Source organism: Salmo trutta, chromosome 18 (assembly GCF_901001165.1).
Source record: "Salmo trutta chromosome 18, fSalTru1.1, whole genome shotgun sequence".
Taxonomy (NCBI): Eukaryota; Metazoa; Chordata; class Actinopteri; order Salmoniformes; family Salmonidae; genus Salmo; species Salmo trutta.
This window is the reverse complement of record NC_042974.1, coordinates 28,469,623-28,492,862: the sequence shown is the minus strand read 5'-3', so window position 1 is coordinate 28,492,862 and position 23,240 is coordinate 28,469,623. Positions and strand designations below refer to the sequence as shown.

At 42.8% G+C, this 23,240-nt stretch overlaps 1 protein-coding gene and 2 long non-coding RNA genes across 9 annotated transcripts in view; 1 reads left to right on the top strand and 2 right to left on the bottom strand.

Annotated features, from left to right (window-relative positions):
- Window positions 1-1,726: 1,726 nt before the first annotated feature.
- Window positions 1,727-5,153, bottom strand: LOC115153137 (uncharacterized). Of its 2 annotated transcripts, XR_003867647.1 has the most exons (3): window positions 4,959-5,153; window positions 2,255-2,515; window positions 1,727-2,070 (listed from the first exon to the last, which is right to left on the bottom strand). It is a non-coding gene; the product is annotated as an uncharacterized LOC115153137 (long non-coding RNA). The 2 variants fall into 2 exon arrangements; XR_003867646.1 differs by having other exon boundaries at window positions 1,727-2,515.
- The window catches only part of usp54a (ubiquitin specific peptidase 54a), a 61,868-nt gene continuing 41,002 nt past the window's right edge, over window positions 2,375-23,240 (top strand). For 4 of the 6 annotated variants that reach the window (XM_029698222.1, XM_029698220.1, XM_029698225.1 and 1 more), the window contains exons 1-2: window positions 2,375-2,521; window positions 21,468-21,560. In XM_029698222.1, the coding sequence (XP_029554082.1) occupies window positions 2,375-2,521; window positions 21,468-21,560 (240 nt within the window). Of the gene's footprint in view, window positions 2,522-21,100; window positions 21,133-21,196; window positions 21,386-21,467; window positions 21,561-23,240 lie in introns of those variants that run through there. The other 2 variants (XM_029698224.1, XM_029698223.1) reach the window with 2 other exon arrangements.
- Window positions 2,974-4,516, bottom strand: LOC115153136 (uncharacterized). The gene is made up of 2 exons (XR_003867645.1): window positions 4,224-4,516; window positions 2,974-3,695 (listed from the first exon to the last, which is right to left on the bottom strand). It is a non-coding gene; the product is annotated as an uncharacterized LOC115153136 (long non-coding RNA).

The window sequence follows — 23,240 nt, the reverse complement described above, 5'->3', positions numbered from 1 at the left end:
TTGGCAAATCAAGTCAGACATTTTAAAGTGGAAATTACAAACTTTAGAAGACTTTTTAACCTGGAATACACTACTAGTTTGTGTTTCCTGCTGTGCCGGACATATTCTGCAACAACAGGGTGATGAAATGAAGATCCTATATCTGTAAAAACCACCAAGAGCTCAGAATTTCAGCCACCAAACCTCATAAATGTTGCATAGTATCATAAATGTTACCATAGGCATTAGGGTTTCATAACAGCAATATCTTATGCAGCGTGCTAAAATCCTATATTATCATCACCTTTTATGTGGCTGCTCAGAGTGTGGGTGTTTTCATACAGTGTTACTGAAGTGTTTGATTGCATTTGAATGAATGGCTGAATAAGATCGCCTAATGTAAAGTCCCCTAACTTGCCTTCCACCTCATCAAGGACAGCTGAGATGTATCATATTCACCTGTATGACAATGATAGCAAGGTTTTGTTGCAACCACTGTGGAATTACCACTCTCTCTACGTTGTCCTCCTCATCCTCACCATCACGCTTGTGGCCGTCCACCGTGCAGACGGCGCACAGCTGTCTTTAGCCTGTCTGTGGAAGTCTGATTAGAGTGCAGATTGACGTCACACTACCACGTCTCCGCAAGGCATTAGCCATGTGTGTGTGTGTGCTGGAGTGAAAAGGGGATTGGTGTCCCAGGCACCTGTGCAGACAGCGTGTGGATCCCCAGTGGGAGGTGGGCTTCGACTGAGGTGTTCCTATTCTCCCACTTTTACTCTCCGCAAATGGGATGACTGTCAGGAAATCTACTACCCTTCCACCATGGTGACAGTGGAGACATCTGCATACTGCGTGTGGACATTGAGGGGGTGAATACAGAGGTAGGGCAAGGACAGCACTGGAGGAAAAATGGGTCTCTGACTTGGAGAGAGGGACTTGATCGTAAATATACAATCAGGTCCAAAATTGATAAAGATGAGCATACTGTATGAAATAAATAATACAAACACTGAGCTATATTGTATGCAAAAAAAAAGTCAATTTATATTATTTTCTACTAATATAATTGCACATATAAAGACATTGTTTAACAAGTGATACAACGTAAGTGGTGGGTTTGGTGTCGAAAAACAGATACCTCATACCTACTGTAAAATATGGTGGTGGATCTTTGATGTTATGGGGCTATTTTACTTCCACTGGTCCAGGGGCCCTTGTTAAGGTCATCAGCATCATGAGTTTTACTAAGTAGCAGGACATATTAGCCAAAAACCTGGTTGCCTTTGCCAGGAAGCTGAAACCTGGCCGCAAGTGGATCTTCCAGCAAGACAATAACCCCAAGTACACATCAAAATCCACAATGAAATTGGTAGTTGACCACAAAATCTACACTTTGCAATGGCCATCTCAGTCTCTGGACTTGAACCCCATTGAAAACCTGTGGTTGAATTGAAAAGGGCAGTCCATGAGCGCAGACGAAAGATAAAGGATCTGGAAAGATTCTGTTCTTCCCAATGTGTTCTCCAATCTCATAAAACATTTGAGAAAAAGGCTCTGTGTCGTTATCCTCGCAAGGGGGGGTGCTAGAGTATTAAAAACAGGGATGCCAATCATTTTGACCCGTTTTTTAATTTACTTTTTATTACTTGTTAAACATCTCTGAGCAATTGTATTAATATAATAAAATAAAAAAATGTTTGCATACAATATAGCTCAGTATTTGTATTATTTGTTTTATAGAGTATTTTTTGCTCATCTTTATCAAGGGTGCCAATAATTTTGGGCCTGACTGTATCTCATTATATTGTGACTTTAGTGCAGGAGGGTGATAAAGCCAGTGAGGGGAGGTGGTTGGAAAAGGCGACGGGAGGAGCCCACTCATAAACTTCTCTTTTCTTGTCCCCCTTCAGATTTTCTGCAGAACTGGGAAGCTCCGCTCCATTCAGACATTCAGGAGAGCGGGAGGGAAGATAAACTGACCGCTGACCTTTCACTTCTCTCCCCCATCTGTAGAGAGCTTCTGTCGTTGAGGAGCTAGGACTCAGCTGTACTTGGCTGTGCAGGACACACCAGTGAAGGTCGACACACCTGCAGCAGAAACAACAACTACGGTCACCAAGGCTCCCTATTGTCAAACGTCAGGGAGTGTGAAAGGCAGAGGAGGGGTGTTGAAGACTGGACACAACCTGCCTGATATTACAATAGGGACATTAGAGTCTCTGGACTCCATCAGACAAAACAGACCATTTGAAAACTGCCCCTTTTTACACACCCACTGGTTTTGACTCCGGGTTTTTTTCTGCCACTCTGCAAAGATGGCCCTGTGTGTTTTGTCACGGGGGCGGACTGTTGAGTGTTGATCCCGGGGGAGAGGTGACTCACAGCCAAGACCATGTCTTGGAAGAGGAACTACTTTGCGTCTGGAAGCGGCGGGCTGCAGGGGATCTTTACCCCACGCACCATGACGTCCATCGCCCCCAGTAAAGGACTCAGCAACGAGCCGGGCCAGAACAGCTGCTTCCTCAACAGTGCACTGCAGGTAGGGGCACACACAAACACACAAATGTATATTTTTTCTTATTCATTTTTTTCGCTTAGGTCTAAAGTGTTTGTGTTGGTCTTGTTATGTGTGAGCTGCAGGGTGTGATGTGTCTGTTGACAACAGGTATTCAGTGTGGTAGAGTGGAGGTTGATCTCATCACTCTGCATAGAGTCACAGACTACTGTGAGTTTTCAGGGGAGGAGCAGCGATTACCGACATCAACAGACAGTAATAGACAAGTCCTGTGTGGCACCCTAAGGAAACTTTAGTGCAACACAACTTCCTCTCGTCCCCTCTCTCTCTATCCTCACTTGACATGACAGAGGGGGAAGCAATAACTTTAATGTAGCATGATATACACACTGAGTATGTCCCCAGAACTTCATGCTCTGAGTGTATCTTTAAATATTTCAGTGTGGTAATGTTTTCCACTCAGTCTGTTTCCCATATTTTTAGCTTCTCATACCCACATTCTCAGGGTAATTTTCACAGGGTTATAGTCCAATTTCCAAGCTGTCAGCGATATAAAACTATTTGATAGATCTCATTATAATCAGCCTTTGTTCTAGACTAATCTCTACTGATGCAATACCGTAATTATAAATGTTAATTTAGTCCCAATTTAGAGATGAAACGGTATGAACATTTCATATCATGATTATAGTGACCAAAATGATCACGGTTATCAGTATTATCGCAGTATTGTTAAAATGTGCTGGAAATTTTCAAAAAGTATTGATACACACACTGAAATCATTTCACCAAGTTTTATATTGAAAACCAACAAACAAATAAAATTAGCAGCACTATGCACTTTGTGTGCATAAACATTAAAATAATAACATTAAAGATGGAACCATGTGGCCATGAGAGGTAAACGTTTCCCTAGTGCAGGTTTAAATGAACACAACCTTAAGTAAGCAAATCAAATCAAATTGTAGTGAGGCACAGCAACCTTCATCAGCCGCAGAAAGCCAGGCCTCTCAACAATTTGAAATGCCATCATGTCCTTTGCAATGTAATATAAAAGGGCTGCAGTGAGGTCTTGATAATTTTTTTGATGTGGGTGCATAAGCAGCCTGCCTTTTTAAATGCTTGCTGGAGTGTCTGTCACAACTGTAGATGAGGAGGGACCAGTAACATCACTGGGTTTGTCTGCTGCACGCCCACTCTGTAAACAAGGGAATAGCAAATGTATTATTATTATTATTATTATTCACTTACACACACACACACACACACACACACTCCATCTTCTGTGTTGAATTTGAGTATATGCAATGACCCCATGCACAATTTACATAAATATAAATTAGTCTTAAGAAGACAGTGATAATAATTGCAATGAGCCCAACAATTGACATAAATACAGGAGTCTTGTATAGGAGTCTATAGTGTTTCTCCTGTTGGAACACTTTTACAACCAAGTTGACGTCTGACTGATATTAAATGAACAGAATGTGTTGGCTGGGTGACTAAACTACATAACGTGTTATCATGTGCAATGGATGAATAGAGTCTGCAGACACACGACCCATACAGCAGCAGAACAACGTGTAGTGTTTTTACAACAGTAGGTAACACTGAAAGCTTCAGTTTACATTATTGGCAAGCAATTAGCAAGTTAGACAGACAAACCATGACATTTTCCCCCATTCCGAAGTCCCCACATCATGCATTGAGTTGAAAGTTAACTTACCTTGCATTCGCTATGAAGTAGTGGGTGGTGGTCACGAAGGTGACTCAAGAGATTTTAAATGTTGCCCCCTTTCGCAGCATTTTTTTTGTTGTTGTTGCCTGTTCTGTAGACAGGGTGACTGTCTTCGATTAAGTTTCCCTCAGCACTCTTGTAAAACCCAAAATATGACCACACTTCAGATTTGGTCCTCTTAGAAGGCTGAAAAATCTCCTGAGCGCTGTCACTGCCTTCCGCCATGTTTTCACACAAAACAAAACCCACGTTGCATGCTGCGCCTGCGTCAGACAGTTGCTAACTTTGGTTGATGCTGGACACTATTTACCGTGTTTTTCAAACCGCGGTAATCGTTAATGATAATTCAATTTTGAAATGGTAATTCTAATCGTCGGGAATTTTACAGAGGTTTATCGTGAAACCGGTAACCGGTTCATCCCTAAGTCATACAATGTCAGTGGATAATAGATCAATCTAAAACAACAATAACAACAATGAATTAGTTCTACAGTAAAACTATTCATTATTTAGTTGTCTTAAAATTCACCACACCAACAAGGACGTTAAGTAAATGACTGGTGAAGTAGGCTAGAGTCTTATGAAATGCCTGGTTAACCAGCCTCTCATTAGTGTACTCATAGACCCTTTACTTGACGTAGTGGGTGGGAGACTCTTGTCCACTCTCTCATCCAGAAGGATTCAACTTGAACAAGCACACAAGTGGCTTGAGAAAATGCTTACCTTTGCCTTCCATGAGGCTGCTGGCCCAGGCATTGACAGCTTGACTGGGAGGACCCACTCACACCGTACTTCCGAGAAAATGGGAAAGGCATTTCATCAGCTTAAAACGGTGCCTGCCAGGCAGTCAGTCGCGTCACTCGCCTGTGACTTAAGCCTTTAGACCTCATAAACAACTGTCAAACAGATGCTGCCACACAACATAATTACCCAGCCAAACAACCTGTCATTAGTTTTCTCTCTATTTTTGGATATATAATCAACCATATAGAAATATTGTGGCTTAGCTGACTGATAATACCTCCAAAGCTACAAATTAGTGTCAGTTATGAGTCAGGAGACAGATGGGGGGAGCTGATCTTGTATTGTCTGCTGCCGGAAGCCATAACAATATGCAGAGACAGCACATCGAGAGCCCGGGGGCGAAAACAGTCCTTTTTAATCTGAAATGAAATGTTGTGCGTTAACTAGGCTTCATTAAGTTCTTCTCTAGTATTGTATCTTTTTTTGCCTACACACGGCTTAACAGGCATAACTTTGTTGAAAAAGTAATCATTTTTTCAACAAAGTTTGAAAATGGGCATATAGAAAGGATTCTAGGAAATAAGTTCAGTTCCGAGATGGGCGCAAGCCTACTGTATGTCAGAAGGTTTGCAACCCACTGTGCATTTAAATAGGCAATTTAGAAATGTGCATATGGCTGTATGGTATTAGAATGGTTTGATTTAAGTCTATTTATGATTTAGCCTATTGTACTGTATTGTAATGTTAATTTGATACAGCTCAAAACACTTAGCCACCATCTTAACATTGAAAGTTCGGCCCAGAAACCACTTCTGGTAGCTGTAGTACTCTGGGTTTAATTTAAAAGCCCTACGTCACCGTCCCTGGGAGGAAGGGTTTATTGAAAGCTGAGGTACCGACCTACCTGCCATACTGCCTTAGAGGAGAGGGTCTACCTTATTGCCTTAGATAAGAGGGTCTGCCGTGGTGCCTTTCAGTTGTAGGAGGAGTGGAGTGCTTCCTGCCCTCCTTCTGTTAGAAGCTCCGTTCACCCCACACACTGGCAGATAGAATTTGACAAGCTCTGGATAGAGAAAGGGGTTATACAAGGTCTCTTTCTCTATCTCTGTATCTCTCGCCTTCTCTCTCTTTCTCTCTCTCACACACACACACACACACACACACAGACACACACACACAGACACTCACACTCACACAAACACGCCGAACGCCGCTCGAACAAGGAGAGGGACCGACTTCGGCGGAAGTCGTGACAGTACCCCCCCTTGACACGCGGCTCCAGCAGCGCACCGACACCGGCCTCGGGGACGACCCGGAGGGCGAGGTGCAGGGCGATCCGGACGAAGACGGTGGAACTCCCGCAGCATAGAAGGGTCCAAAATGTCCTCCACCGGGACCCAGCATCTCTCCTTCGGACCGTACCCCTCCCAGTCCGGACCGTACCCCTCCTCCGCGCGCCTGAACCAGTCATCCACCGCAGGAGCCTCGGTCTGACTCTGATGCCAAGGCGCCAGAACCGGCTTGTACCCCAGTACGCACTGGAAGGGCAAGAGGTTAGTGGAGGAGTGGCGGAGCGAGTTCTGAGCCATCTCAGGCCCAGGGCACGAACGCCGTCCACTCCCCCGGCCGGTCCTGACAATAAGACAGCAGAAACCTGCCCACATCCTGGTTCACTCTCTCCACCTGCCCATTACTCTCATGGTGAAAACCCGAGGTAAGGTTGATCGAGACCCCCAGACGTTCCATGAACGCCCTCCAGACCATTGAAGTGAACTGGGGACCCCGATCAGACACTATATCCTCTGGCACCCCGTCAACCGCCGAACGCCGCCTGAACAAGGAGAGGGACCTACTTCGGCGGAAGTCGTGACACATGGGACTTGCGTAGTGCATAGTGCATTTAATGTTTTTAAAAACAAGTCGAACCAAAATCGGAAACCGTGATTTTCTTTTATTTAAAATCGAACAGAAACCGAACCTAATGAACAAATATCTCTAGCTTTACCCCTCTCTAACATCACTGCTACAGTTTTATCTCATCATGGTCTTTTGGGGTTTTGAGGCATGCAATGCAGGGACACACAAAAGGCCATCGTCTTTGAGTTCACATTTTCCATCATTCCCCACAGATGATAATAACAATTCATGATTTATTACATCTGTAAACAGCTTTTCATTATACAGAATAATCTCAAAGTGCATAAAATAAAAGAAAAAGAAAAGAAAAATAGAAGAAAGAAAATGGACACAACTAGACAGGGCAACTGACACAAAGATCCCAGCTGACACTACATGTGGCGCAGACACCAAAGAGTACATCTATCAACAGAAAGCCTTCCTAAAGAGAAAGGTCTTTAGGCTCATTTTAAAGTAGCCCAAAGTCTGTGGTGCCTTCAGGTGGTCCGGGAGTGCATTCCAAAGGCTGGGGGGGGGGTCAAGCTGAAAGCCCGATTCCCCCAGGGAGCCCATATCTCGCTCAAATGTTTGAAAGTGAAACCTGCATACCAAGGCACATAATAAGAACCAGTCGAGTTGCAAGAAATGGGAGACGGGAAAACATTAGAGGAGGAGAAATGTAGCGTCTAGAGACTGACCCCCTGTGTTTGTAAACGCCTATCTGAGTGTAACTCACACCCATGACCCAGTTTAAGATTACGGACTTACCTTCTGGCCTTTTAAGTATTAGCTTCCTATCATGTGAATGGAATCCAAAATGAATGTCAAGACTGATATATACTCTTTAAACAGGATATAATGAAAACATGTATAAAGTATCTTTAGATTGATTGCAGCATTCTAGTGTCTCGTTTCCTAACACCCGGCCTTGAACATCTACAGTGCCTTCAGAAAGTATTGACACCCCTTGACTTTTTCCAGATTTTGTTGTGTTATAGCCTGAATTTACCCCATAATGTCAGTGGAATTGTTTTTCCAAATTTTTCCAAATTAATAAAAAATGAAAAGCTGAAATCTCTTGAGTCAATAGTATTCAGCCCCTTTGTTATGGTAAATCTAAATAGGTTCAGGAGTAAAAATGTGCTTAACAAGTCACATAATAAGTTGCATGAACTTACTGTGTTCAACACAAGTGTTTAACATGATTTTTAAATTACTCTCTCATCTCTGTACCCCACACATACAATTATCTGAAAGGTCCCCCAGTCAAACACAGATTCAACCACAAAGACCAGGGAGGTTTTCCAATGCCTCGCAAAGAAGGGCACCTATTGGTAGATGGGTAAAAAAATAAAAAATAAACAGACATTGAATATTCCTTTGAGCGTGGTGAAGTTATTAATTACACTTTGGGTGGTGTGTCAATACTCCCAGTCACTACAAAGATACAGGCATCCTTCCTAACTCAGTTGCTGGAGAGGAAAGAAACCGCTCAGGGATTTCACCATGAGGCCAATGGTGACTTTAAAACAGTTAGTGTTTAATGGCTGTGATAGGATAAAAACTGAGGATGGATCAACAACATTGTAGTTACTCCACAATACTAACCTAATTGACAGAGGGAAAAGAAGAAAGTCAGTACAGAATAACAAATATTCCAACACATGCATCCTGTTTGCAACAAGGCACTAAAGTAAGTAATACTAATAAGACCTGAAAGACCTGATCAACAACCAATTTGACAGAGCTTGAAGAATTTTGAAAAGAATAATGGGCAGAAAATAATCTCTATTTTATTTTCTATACATTTGCAAAAAATGTGTAAAAACATGTTTTCACTTTGTCATTCTGGGTTATTGTGTGTAGATGGGTGAGAGAAAAAAAACATTGAATCCATTTTGAATTCAGGCTGTAACACAACAAAATGTGGAATAAGTAATATGAATACTTTTTGAAGGCACTGTATTTAATTCACAACCTATTATTACAGTAAATGGTTTGCTCTGTGACTGTCTGCACAAATAATTGGTTGAAATAGATGAATTGAGTAGCTCCTATTAAAGCAATGTTGGGAAAAGAAAGGGACATGGGAGCATGTAAGTCACACTGCGTTGAACGGCTCATTGAATATCCCATAAATCCCAGGGGTAAATCATGTCACTTTTATAAGCTGTCCAGATTTAGCACTGAAGGACACAGTTCCATTTGAAATAGGAAATTCCATTTGCCAAAGGACAGCTCCACAATACTCTCTGATATTCCATATCGGAAAAGAAGTAGCCCATGGCTTCCCTCTGTCTGTGATTGTTTTTCAAAATTGAAAACCTCATCAGATGGAAATCTGTCCAATCTAATGGTCCTGTGTGTTGGGTATTTGGCCATCTGTCTTTCATGGGTTCTAGGGCTTGAGATGAAAGGAAGGAAAAAAACAACTATTACTTAACCAATTTCCCATCACGATTCACGACTGATGCAAGCAAACAAAGCAAAGCATGCCTACTTCCTGGTGGCAGCTCAGTACTTCCTGTGACCTAATCATCCCTGGAGACTCAAATTAACAGCTTGAGTTGAGCATTTGTCAGCTGTTCACAATTGCCTCGTGGTGCTTGTTTTGATTACAGTAATTACTTGCACAATATGGCTCTTTCTGATTTCGCCATGTTTCTAGCCTAAAGTTGCTTTGAGCAGCACACCTTCTTTTTAACGATAGATAGAATGTCCGTAGTTTTGATTAAGTGTTGGGAAAACATGAGGGTCACACTTTATTTGGATGGTCTGGATTTTCCATCTGTAGTTTCTCTACAGATGGTCGTACTTTCAGCAAACAATCTGTTGATAAGCAACTGCTTGCTAAGGTTACAGTTAGGCTTAGGTTAAAAATAGTTAGGGTAAGGCTTACGTTTAGGGTTAGGATAAGGGTTAGGTCATGGTTAGAGCTATGGTTAGGGTTGGTAGATAGTAAGTTGAAATGTTACTGATAGTCTGCAGAGCATCTACAGATGGACTATCCAAATAAAGTGTTACCAAACATGAGTAATATATCACCTGACATCCCATCTCAGGAAACAGATGTCCTGGGGTTCAACAGAGCCCTTCTTCCTCTACCCTCCCTCCCACTCTCTTTCCTTCCATCAGTCCCTCTCTCCTTTCTGCCATCTCTTTTTCACATGCACTTCATGACAATTCAGAAACGACAAGTCTTTTTTTTCTGCTGGGATATCACTTTTCTCCAGAGCTGTCCAGTTGGGATGCCTTTGTCATGCTCTCCTGCCTCTCTCATTTCCATAGAATGTACAGAACCAGGCCCGGGGGAGATGCCTCGAGGCCAATAGGAGAGCAGCTTCTGTGCCGTGTGCCTCCCTAACAACCCGCTCCACAGTCCAACAAGGACATGCAAACCTGGGAACGAATGTGTTGAGCTTCACTGGCCCGGTTTAGAATGACATGCAAGTGTTATATAATTGTGACCAAAAGTGATCAAGAGGATGTATGCTGGGAATACCTCAGGGCCCCATAGGGCCAATAGAAATGGCACGTTTGTGAATTGTAGTAGTTGGGCCTATGCTCAGATGAGGAGTAGAGTTGTCGTGTTGTTCTGACATCTGAACAGGATGAGGGAGTGGCCTGGAACATTGCAGCAACAAGCAGCTCTGCCCCATGTTATCATACAGACAGACACCTGTCTTCCTTTGGCCCTCTTATCAATCCCATATGGAGAGGTTAGGTACTATATCTTCATTATCTGCACTCTGCATTGTGCAGGACACCTGTGAACTGGACAGGTTTCCATCCTGGCCAGCTGCCTGTAAGACAAAAGATCACCACCAAGTGAGAAGGGTTCACATACCTGGGAAGGATGTGTCTGTTTGCGTCGGGAAAATGCCATGGTCTTGGTTTGCACTCTGCAGCAGGAGAACAAGCAACTTATTGGACCTGGGGCACAGGACAAGAAGGAAACCACTAACCAGGAATTGTACTGATTGCATATTTAACATTTTAGTCATTTAGCAGATTCTCTTATCCAGAGTGACTTACAGGAGCAATTACAGGTTAAGTGCTTTGCTCAAGGGTACGTCGACAGATTTTTCACCTAGTCGGCTCTGTTAGGGTACCTGATTGCTCAATATGCACATATTATCCCATTCTCTCTTTAGGCAAAATACACTCAAAAGCTATATTTTCTGTTATTCTTAACTTAGCCCTCTAAAAATAACTGCAGTAACACATACTACTTGCACACAGACACAGATACCATACCAAACCAGTAAGGCAGGCACCTATCCGTCATAGGCTAAAAATGTTTTGCAGTCAAACCTCCAGCCTCGGTATAAAATCTGTCATGCCACATGTTTGGTCCTAAATCTTGGCTGAGCGGTAGGCCTGGAATGAGTTGGTTCCCTGGATGTTGTGACTCTCACCCTTCTCTGATTGTCAGTGCTGTTGAGTCTCTGGGGTGGGATTATTTGCAGAGTGCTGTATGCTGCATCCTCAAACGGAAGGTGGAGGAGTGCAAGGTCTCTAACATCCACCAGCTCCACCAGCTCCGTGATGTCGTCATGGAGGAGTGGAAGAGGACTCCAGTGGCAACCTGTGAAGCTCTGGTGAACTCCATGCCCAAGAGGGTTAAGGCAGTGCTGGAAAATGGTGGCCACACAAAATATTGACACTTTGGGCCCAATTTGGAGATTTTCACTTAGGGGTGTACTCACTTTTGTTGCCAGCGGTTTAGACATTAATGGCTGTGTGTTGTGTTATTTTGAGGGGACAGCAAATTTATACTGTTATACAAGCTGTACACTCACTACTTTACATTGTAGCAAAGTGTCATTTCTTCAGTGTTGTCACATGAAAAGATATACTCAAATATTTACAAAAATGTGAGGGGTGTACTCACTTTTGTGAGATACTGTATTAGAAATATATCAAAACACAATCATGTTGAAGTAAAGACCACTGCTAACTAATATCAACACTAAATTATTTGCCTTCTGTAAGTTTACGAAACATTGCCTTGTGCCTTGTAATTCCATTACCAAAGACCCACATATCTTTGTCACGTTGGTAACAATGATTCGGGAGACAGGCGCAGGAATGCGTAATCGTTTTTTTTGTTATACCCCAAATTACGGCGTGCCGTGTAAGGGCACGGGGACGAAGACCAAACAAACACGTAAAAAAAACACATGGTTGAAACCCAAACAAAAGAGCGAGGAGTATCTCGAATAAATAACACGCGCACAATGATTAACACACGGGACGAGACCCGTAATCATCTATGCAATCCACAATAGCACGAAAGCCAAAACACACAGCACAGGTACTCACACGCACCAACGGACATTGTAACAATAATCGACCGCACCATGGTGAAGAAAGGGCACATATATACAAGTACAATCAGTGGGAATAGGGGCCAGGTGTGCGCAATGAAAGTTCCAGAGGGATCCGTGACAATCTTTAAGATATTTTTTAATAAGGGAGGATTTTGAAAGTTCACAGAAGTAACAAGTAAAGGTACACTCTTAAAAAAAAAGGTGTTGTCCTAAATATAAACGCAACATGTAAAATGTTGGACCCATGTGTCATGAGCTAAAATAAAAGATCCCAGAAATGTTCCATATGCACAAAAACCTTATTTCTCTCATATTTTGTGCACAATTTGTTTACATCCCTGTTAGTGATTTCTCCATGATAATCCATCTACCTACATTTACATTTTAGTCATTTAGCAGACGCTCTTATCCAGAGCGACTTACAGTAGTGAGTGCATACATTTTCATACATTTTCTTCCTTCCGTACTGGTCCCCCGTGGGAATCGAACCCACAACCCTGGCATTGCAAACACCATGCTCTACCAACTGAGCCACACGGGACTACCACTACCTGACAGGTGTGGCATATCAAGAAGCTGATTGAACAGCATGATCATTACAACGGTGCACCTTGTGCTGGGGACAATAAAAACCCACTCTAAAATGTGCAGTTTTGTCACACAACCCAATGCCACAGATGTCTGAAGTTTTGAGGGAGCGTGCAATTGACATGCTGACTGCAGGAATGTCTACCAAAGTTGCTGCCAGAGAATTGAATGTTAAATTCTCTACCATAAGCCATCTCCAACGTTGTTTTAGAGAATTTGGCAGTGCGTCCAACCAGCCTCATAACCGCAGACCACGTGTAACCACACCAGCCCAGGACCTCCACATCCGGCTTCTGCACCTGCGGGATCGACTGAGACCAGCCACCCGGACAGCTGTTGAAACTGAGGAGTATTTCTGTCTGTAATCAAAAATTATTCTGATTGGCTGGGCCCGGCTCCCCAGTGGGTGCACCCATAGCTGCACCCCTGCCCAGTCATGTTAAATCCATAGATTAGGGCCTAATGAATTTATTTAAATTGATTGATTTCCTTTATATGAACTGTAACTCAGTAAAATCATTGAAATTGTTGCATGCTGCATTTATATTTTTGTTCAGTATAGAATCCAAAAGGGTTCTTCCGCGTCCCCATAAGAATCCTTTTTGGTTCCAGGTTCCAAATCGGTAACAGAATTACAGAAAAATCAGTAACAGAATGACTGCAATTGAATTGGCTACAATGGGGAATCATAGTAGTCGCAAGTCACAGTTGGGTCACCTGCTACTGTCCTCCCTTCTACTGGCATACTGTTATGTTCAGCTCATAACTGTTTTCTTTCTGTCATCTAGTGGTCAAAGCGGGAGTGTGAAAACAGTCTGGACAACCCCTCCCTCTCTCTCTCTCTGGCTCTCTCTTCTATCTCTCTCCAGTTAGTGTTACCTCTCTCTGCTCTTACTGACACATACCCATTAGCCCCCTCTCTTTCCATTTACTGTAACCAGCATCCGCACACACTGAGCACTGACCAACACCGGACGTCCATGGAGGTTGAATGTAGTTGAAATGTGGTCAGTCCGCCCTGGCCTTGATTTCAACATCCACAGATTTTGATTTTTGGGCCAGTTCGGACCGGCCTTGGACAAAATCTGAACCAATCATTGTCTGTGTTTCACAAGTTTGGACAGCATGGTACAGTACAGTGAAGCAACTAGAGTACAGTAGAGCAAAGAAAAGTAGAGTAGAGTATAGTTCAGTACAGTACATTAAAGTAAATTACAGTTCAGTACAGTAGAGCACACTAGAGTAGAGTACAGTATAATGTACTATACTGTACTCTTCTTTACTGTACTGTGATGTCCAGACTTGTGAAACATAGACGTCGATGATTGGTTCAGATTTGGTCTGGTCCGGACCAACAAAATTTGGTCTTGTTTTGGGGTGAAGTTCATTAGAATATTAGCCAGTGTATAGAATAATACCCATACGTGCAAATAATGATATTGCGCATTTCTATCTTTGTGTACCAATTCAGGATACATCACCATGAAGAAAATGACATTCATATCCATAATGATGATGTAGTGCAGATCAGGGACCCTTGATGTATGCCTGTTACCATAATTCTGTTATCGGGTGTAAGTCCACTCCACTCACTGTAGTTCAATAACCAAAATAGATTTTTTCAAACTCAAGGTGTCTATGGTTTGTTAAACTTAGAAATCAATGTTTTTTGTTTGGCATATATTATAAAGTGAAAAATCTGAGTCTCAGCGTAATTCCGTTATCGTGGAATTGCCCTAATCCTGCCTTGAGTGCTGTCATCATGGCAGCATTAAGGCTGGAATTGTGCTCATTTTGTTATATCATCGATTCGCTTCTCTTCCAGTCAGCTTATCTCTGCCTTTCATCACGCTTTCCTGCCTCTCGCTTTTGGATCAGTTCCTTGGAACCCTTTTTATCACAAGTGATGGCTGGTATGATTGACAGATTGAAGGCATTATCAGGGACAGGGTCACGCAGAGTGGCAACACAGCAGGGAGGGCTTATAAATAAACTGATCATACATTCCAACAATTCGGGAAAAATAGGTCTGGGGTATTTCACACACACAGTACCATTTCTAGTTTTTATGTTGCTGATGTTTGGCATGTTTTGTGCAACGCTAGAATGTTCTGGAATATACATTTATGTGTAGTACTTATTTTGTCTATCTGACGGACATTGAACCCCAACTCACAGCTCTTTTAGTCAAGGTGGACCTGAATGCCAAAATATGAATGAGATAGAGGTGCTCAAAGTTGACCCATTTTGCATACTCCACCATACTATGAAACATCCATGTCTTCATCACTGGCAAAGATAAACAGTTGAGTTTAATATAATCTAAATGCTTACAAACAGGATTGTCAACCTATTTAATAATTTCTTGAAATAAATGTTTTTTTTAATAAAGTTATGTTTTTCAAACTTTAGCATCAATGATCTAAAAACGTGTTGTGTTGTGCCCGTCATCGATTGGAACACAACATGCTTTTGAATACAGGGTGGGTGTCATTTCAATTATAGAAATTGAACCTATCCCTTCAGGCCACTGCAATTTAGCTGGTACGCCATTTAAATTGAATTGACATTTTTACTTTTTCTAGTTACTTCCACAAAGATGTGTATATTCTATTATCTGTATTTCTATGATTTCAATAGGTTTCCTATGGAGGATTGACGGTATATTTTAAAACAGATATTCCCATTCAAGTAAACATTCTCTGATGTGTGGACCTCCAACCATCTTTGTGGTATCATTTAACAGTCAAAATGTCCATTTGATTCCCATTTTAGTACATTCATCAGCCAAAACATGAACCCCACCCTGTATTCATGCATGTTGTGTCTCACCCGATGGCGGGCACAACACATATAATTTTTAGGGCTGTCCCCAAATAAATAAATCCTGGTTCATTGTAAATCGTCTGTTCTTTCAACCAATCAATTGCTGGAAATGTTTTAACGTGTATTTTTCCATATATAGAAAAATGTCTTTTAATAAAATCAACTATGTGCATTGAGTTTGTCTGATGCTTTAAGCTTACGGTTTGATACCTCAAGAGGGTGCCAGAGATCTAGATAACCAGAAGAAAATAAAGTTGACCTGACCCAACTATTCTCCTCCCACTCCTACTGGCTTTCGTAAATTCTGCCATTACTGTCCTGAAGTTACTGGTACTAAATACATATCCTATAAATCACATTGGCTACACATGGCCCGTCTGCAACTATAAACTTGGGTCCGGCCCAAAGCTTGTGCTAGCGAACTTGCAACATTGTATAAAATATTCTGGGCCCTTAGTTTCCAGCGCCAGTGAGCTCAGGGCAGACACAGCTGTAGGCTGTTTGTGCAAGGGATAAGAAGCAGTGCTTAACTTGGGCAGGAGCTCACTGGAGTTGAGTACCGGCACCTCAAATGTTCTACTGCTTGAGCTCCTGTTCCTCTTATAGAATATTAGCTCAAAAGTATTGTGGAGCTAATATTGTTCACAGTGTTGTAAGAGATCTTCAGTTTCTTGGCAATTTCTCACATGGAATAGCCTTCATTTCTCAGAACAAGAACAGGCTGACGAGTTTCAGACGAAAGGTCTTTGTTTCTGGCCATTTTGAGCTTGTAATCGAACCCACAAAGGCTGATGCTCCAGATACTCAACTAGTCTAAAGAATGCCCGTTTTATTGCTTCTTTAATTAGAACGACAGTTTTCAGCTGTGCTAACATAATTGCAAAAGTGTTTTCGAATGATCAATTAGCCTTTTAAAATGCTAAACTTGTATTAGCTAACACAACATGCCCTTGGAACACAGGAGTGATGGTTGCTGATAATGGGCCTCTGTAAACCTATGTAGATTGTCCATAAAAAAACGTGCTGTTTCCAGCTACAATAGTCATTTACAACATTAACAATGTCTACACTATATTTCTGATCAATTTGATGTTATTTTAATGGACAAAAATGTTGCTCTTCTTTCAAAAACAAGGACATTTCTAAGTGACCCCAAACGTTTGAATGGTAGTGTATACAGTTGAAGTCAGAAGTTTACATACACCTTAGCCAAATACATTTAAACTCAGTTTTTCACAATTCCTGACTTTTAATCATAGTAAAAATTCCCTGTCTTAGGTCAGTTAGGATCACCATCTCACGACTTCCGCCGAAGTCGGTCCCTCTCCTTGTTCGGGCGGCATTCGGCGGTCGACGTCACCGGCCTTCTAGCCATCGCCGATCCACTTTTCATTTTCCATTTGTTTTGTCTTTGTCTTTCACACCTGGTTTCAATTCCCCAATTACTTGTTCATTATTTAACCCTCTGTTCCCCCATGTTTGTTTGTGAGTAATTGTTTGTTGTATTGCGGTCCGTATTTGTGGCCTTGTATTTATACAACGTGTATTATGATATTATTGAGTAAATTGCTTTCATTACTCATATCTGCTGTCCTGCGCCTGACTCATCTCACCAGCTACACACAGACGCTTTACACACCACTTTATTTTAAGAATGTGAAATGTCAGAATAATAGTAGAGAATGATTTATTTCTTTCATCACATTCCCAGTGGATCAGAAGTTTACATACACTCAACTAGTATTTGGTAGCATTGCCTTTAAATTGTTTAACTTGGGTCAAATGTTTCGGGTAGCCTTCCACAAGCTTCCCACGATAAGTTGGGTGTATTTTGGCCCATTCCTCCTGACAGAGCTGGTGTAACTGAGTCAGGTTTGTAGGCCTCCTTGCTCGCAGACGCTTTTTCAGTTCTGCCCACACATTTTCTATGGGATTGAGGTCAGGGCTTTGTGATGGCCACTCCAGTACCTTGACTTTGTTGTCTTTAAGCCATTTTGCCACAACTTTGGAAGTATGCTTGGGGTCAATTGTCCATTTGGGAGACCCATTTGTGACCAAGCTTTAACTTCCTGACTGATGTCTTAAGATGTTGCTTCAATATATCCACATAATTGTCCTTCCTCATGATGCCATCTATTTTGTGAAGTGCACCAGTCCCTCCTGCAACAAAGTACCCACCCTCACAACATGATGCTGCCACCCCCGTGCTTCACGGTTGGGATGGTGTTCTTCGGCTTGCAAGCCTCCCCCTTTTTTCTCCAAACATAACAATGGTCATTATGGCCAAAAGTTTTTTTTTGTTTCATCAGACCAGAGGACATTTCTCCAAAAAGTATGATCTTTGTCCCCATGTGCAGTTGCAAACCTTAGTCTGTCTTTTTTATGGCGGTTTTGGAGCAGTGGCTTCTTACTTGCTGAGCAGCCTTTAGGTTATGTCGATATAGGGCTCGTTTTAATGTGGATGTAGATACTTTTGTACCTGTTTCCTCCAGCATCTTCACAAGGTCCTTTGCTGTTGTTCTGGGATTGATTTGCACTTTTCGCACCAAAGTATGTTCATCTCTAGGAGACAGAACGCGTCTCCTTCCTGAGTGGTTTCCTTTCATTCGTGGTCCCATGGTGTTTATACTTGCGTGCTATTGTTTGTACAGATAAAGGTGGTATCTTCAGGCGTTTGGAAATTGCACCCAAGGATGAACCAGACTTGTGGAGGTCTACAATTTCTTTTCTGCGGTCTTGGCTGATTTCTTTAGATTTTCCCATGATGTCAAGCAAAGAGGCACCGAGTTTGAAGGTAGGCCTTGAAATACATCCACAGGTACACCTCCGATTGACTCAAATGATGTTAATTAGCCTATCAGAAGCTTCTAAAGCCATGACATCATTTTCTGGAATTTTCCAAGCTGTTTAAAGGCACAGTCAACTTAGTGTATGTAAACTTCTGACCCACTGGAATTGTGATACAGTGAATTATAAGTGAAATAATCTGTCTGTAAACAATTGTTGGAAAAATGACTTGTGTCATGCACAAAGTAGATGTCCTAACCGACTTGCCAAAGCTATAGTTTGCTAACAATACATTTTTGGAGTGGTTGAAAAACGAGTTTTAATGACTCCAATCAAAGTGTATGTAACTTCCGACTTCAACTGTATATATTTGTTACTGCTCCACTAAAACAATCTCGGTCGACCAACAGCCTAATGACCAAACAATCGACCAGTCGACTAATTGGGGTCAGCCCTAATATATTTTGTATGTTTTCCTCAATAAATTGTAAAATAGTTTGACCACCCTATTTGTAAGCTTTTAAATTATATTAATCTCAACTGTACTTTTTCTCCATTGATGTAGACACATGGATGTCTGTCTCATGGTATGGTGGGGTATGCAAAATAGATCAATTTGGAGCACCTTTATCTTTTCATGTTTTGGCATTCAGGCCCAAAAAGTCACTTTCTGAGCACTTCTACAATGAGCTAATATGTATGGAAGGTTTCTTTCAAATCAAAAGAGGTTCTGTCAATAAGTGATGGAATTCTAATGGATTTACCCCTGATCCAGGTGTTGAGGCATCCTTTCACTTTCTGTAAAGCTGCTGCAGTGCAGATGGTCTGGTGTTATGAAACCTCTGGCTTCTTTCTCCCTCAGTCAGGACTTTTTGAAATCTGGAGGTTTTAATGTGTGTGTGTGTGGCTGACAGCCTCCTTATGGCTGTCATGAGGAGCATTACTAGCAACTTCTCATCTTAAGATTCTTCTCAACATAGGATCCTCCTCTCTTTGGGATGTTTTGATCTCAATTCAGGTATTTCCAACCCCCAGCCAAAATGTTTGATGTCCATAGTGACAAAGCTCTGGAAGGTTACCATTTTGGGAACGTAGCCTAGTAATCAATCTGAATTTATAGGCCAACAAAAAAACTTTTTGGGCCGCTTAAATCATGTATTTGACACATTGCCTTTTTACAGTCAGGTTGTGATTGTTGTTGGCAATTGTGAATCAAGGAACATGTATTCGTTTTATAGTTCAACCTCCACAGCTTTTGTACTTCTTATATATTTTTACTACTTCTCCAGGCAACCATCTTATACACCAGCTGTAAAAAGCTGAAGTCCTTTAAAATGTTGTGACCGTGATAGGGTTTTATCACACACTTTGACAGATTGTACATTCATGCCCGAGGAGGCATACACCGGTAAGTGTCATTGGTTCTCACTGTGCTGGAGTAGTCCCGGAGGAGTCCTTTGCCTTGCAGAAACTGTTAGAGGTCAGCTATATTGACCTTTGGAGCCTGTCACGATCAATGCTGTTGATTGCTATTAACCTGCTTCGCTGCATACTAGTGCTGAAACAGATGCTCCAGACTTGCTGCTCGCTGAGACATTACACATGCCTGACCACACTCACTATATCTCTACTAATATTGTTTGAGTTTAAATTGAAGCCACGTTTTAGTTTCAATACTTATGGGAAAGTTTGGATAGCTGTTTCGATCGCTGCAGAAATGTATTGGTGCACAGTATAGGGTGACAATTGGGTGGATCATGATTGATGTTTCAATTGATTGAAACTGTGTTTTAGTTAAAAATTCTGATGGAAAAGTTTAGATAGCTGTTCCACCACTGTAGAAACTATTGAAGTACTGTACGGTATAGGGTGACTATTTTGGGTGGCTCGTGATTGGTGGGAAGATTGTCAAGCATTGTTTGGTGGAATGATAGGTGAGTAGATGAGAGGCATTTTTAGGCAAAGGGATACTTTAAATAGGTAGTGTCTGGGACAGGGGGAACAGAGAGAGAAGAAGGAAGTTTAGGTTAACAGAGACTGACAGGCCTGTCTATAATTCAGCTCGGTGGTGTGTGGACGTGGCAGCAGGACCATGGCATGGGAGCTGTGAGGCCGAGTTAGACACTGAACAGGTGGGGGTGGGCCCTGGACCCCGTTCCCCTTGGGCTGCTCAGGCAGGGTGCCAGATGGAAGATGGTATGCCAGGGAGCCTCCCCACGGGACACTGCAAGAGCCGCGTTTGTTCCGCTGACACCCAGCATCTCAGCCCGACCTGGGCAAGCGTACATTCCTCAAAGTGATGGGCCTGGTGCTCTCTCACACACACACACACTCTCTCTCTCTCTCTTTCTCTCTCTCTCTCTCTCCCGCTCTCTTTCTCTATTCCACCTTCTCTCCCTTATCCCGCGGTCTATCACATACTCTCTTTCTCTGACTCCCTCTCCGTCCGTCTAGCTCCCCCCTCTCTCTTTCTTTCTTCATCTTCTTCCCGTAACTCCTGGTGAGGCGTGCAGGATTCCTCCCCTGCTGAGGGGATTAAGAGCCTGGGAGGCATCAGGGATCTGATTGGACAGGACCTGCTCTTGTTCCTATTGGATGGGCTTGGGCTAGTGCAGCAGTGGTGGGCTCTCAGAGCCAACAGGGGATTGGACAGGACAGCAGTGGGCTCCACTGTGGTTGTGTAACTAACCTCAAACTCAGGGAGGGACATCCTTTAGCATCAGGTATGAGTTAGCAAGGGAATTCCACTGGCTTTAGAGAACTTTAGATTTCCACAGATAGACATGCCGTGCTCTCTCTAAGGGTTTTGAATCTGTGAAAAGCTTAGACTTTTGGAGCAAAGCGTTGGCACTTATGGAGGGTGGGAAAGTCAACAGCAGGCGACGCAGAGGAGCAAATGTTTGTCACACGCTCCCGTAGCATTTCCTTTATAACAGCTGTATGTTGTTTACTCAGTAGATTCAATTTAGAAATCAGGTAATCCGGAGTTGTGAGGTCCGACTTGAGGAGCATTTTGTATGTAATTTTGTCTCACTCTTTCTTCTCGCGTTTTCCACAGGTTCTGTGGCACCTGGACATCTTTCGGCGGAGCTTCCGGCAGCTGACCACACACAAGTGCATGGAGGACTCGTGTATCTTCTGTGCCCTGAAGGTAAGAGGCTAGACCTGTGGGTAGAGATGAGAGGGAGGCCTGGGGGTGGAGAACTTATTAATGAATCTTTTCCATGTAATGCTTACCAAAGAATGCAGATAGAGGATGGTTATTTTGGTATTGGACTGTTGTAATTTATTTTCAACAGTAAATCTTCGATCAAATACGTTATATTTTTTTCAAGTTACTTTTGTGAATTTAGTTCTTAAGCATAGCTGTGCCCCCTGAGAGATGACCATGATTTTCAATGGGAGTTCTGGGATGTGAACATTTGTGTCTTAACATGTAAATGGTCGGTAATTAAGCCATCTCCCCTGGTGTGGACAGACAGTGGTTGGGTGTCTGGCTAGTGGTTATGGATTATTATGGACCATAGATCTCTCTCTGATCAAGCATTTCGCAATAACATCTGCTCAACATGTGTATGTGAATACATTTGATTTGATCTGGACAGGCCGCTGAATGTAGATCATTGGCTTTAGCCAGCTCACCCCCTCTCGCTCTCTCGCTTTGTGTTATTTGCCAAATGACTGCGGTCATCGTAATGATCGTTCGAATAGCAAAACTGGGCCACCCCTAGTCACTATATGTCTCACCGCGACCATCTGTCTGTCTGTCTGTCTGTCTGTCTGTCTGTCTGTCTGTCTGTCTGTCTGTCTGTGTGAGGGTGGTCTCTCTAACTTTAGTCTTACTCTGTAACTGACTGTCTGTCATTCATTCCACATCCATTTCTGATTGTCTGTCTCTTTGCCTGGCTGGCAGAACCAGACTAGCTTTGCCACTATGCTTACTTCCATTACACCACAAGACTCATCCTGTGGGCCAGCAGGTTTGTTTTTCCTGGTTTGAGTCATCGATTCCATCTTTTAATGAAGAGGCAAGTTTCACACGCTCATGCGTACCAGAGGAGACAGTCGAGGGTGCGGAAATGCCTTTTGAGTGGCTGTAGGATGGCACTCCACACACTCAGCTGTGTGCGATTTTCACCCCCCAAATGCAGATTTAAATGGGCTCTTGTGAAACTGAGTGGTTTGACGATCTGCGATGCTTAGGGTTGCATGGCCCATCGGAGGGGTTCGATGGTGATATTTGAAGGCATGTGTGATTCCTCTGTTTCACACACGGTCTGCGTGGCAGGCATGGCTAAGAGCAGCTGGATCTGGCCAGCTGGCAGGACTTGGAGAGCGAAAGAGCCCCGTGGGTTTAACGGGGCCATCCTTTTAGCTACCGACTGACTAGGTCTGGTCCTTTTGACTGTGACAGGTTATTTGATTTCAAACCAGTGTCTACCTCAAGAGTCGTGGTCAGAAATGTAGGCCTAAGTGTACTTCTGTTGCTCCCTCTGCACTTGCTCTCTCTCTTTCACTCTTGCACTCCATCTCTCTCCCTCTCTCTGCTCTTTCATTCTCTCCATCCATCTCTCTCTCCCTACCATTCTCTCTCCCCTCTGCTCTCTCCATCTCTCCCTGTGCTCTTTCCCCTTGCCTCCGTCTTCCTCTCCCTCCCTTCCTGCCTTTGGTCCCTCCCCTTGCATCCCCCCCGTCTCAGCCTTATCAGAATTCACCAGGGCTCATTTGAAGGGTCGATTACAGGGCATTTTGGCCAGGCATTTAATTTGAGCAGAATTATAAGGCTATGATAATTTATCCTCTCCCCACCTCCTTTTCTGCCTCTCCCTCA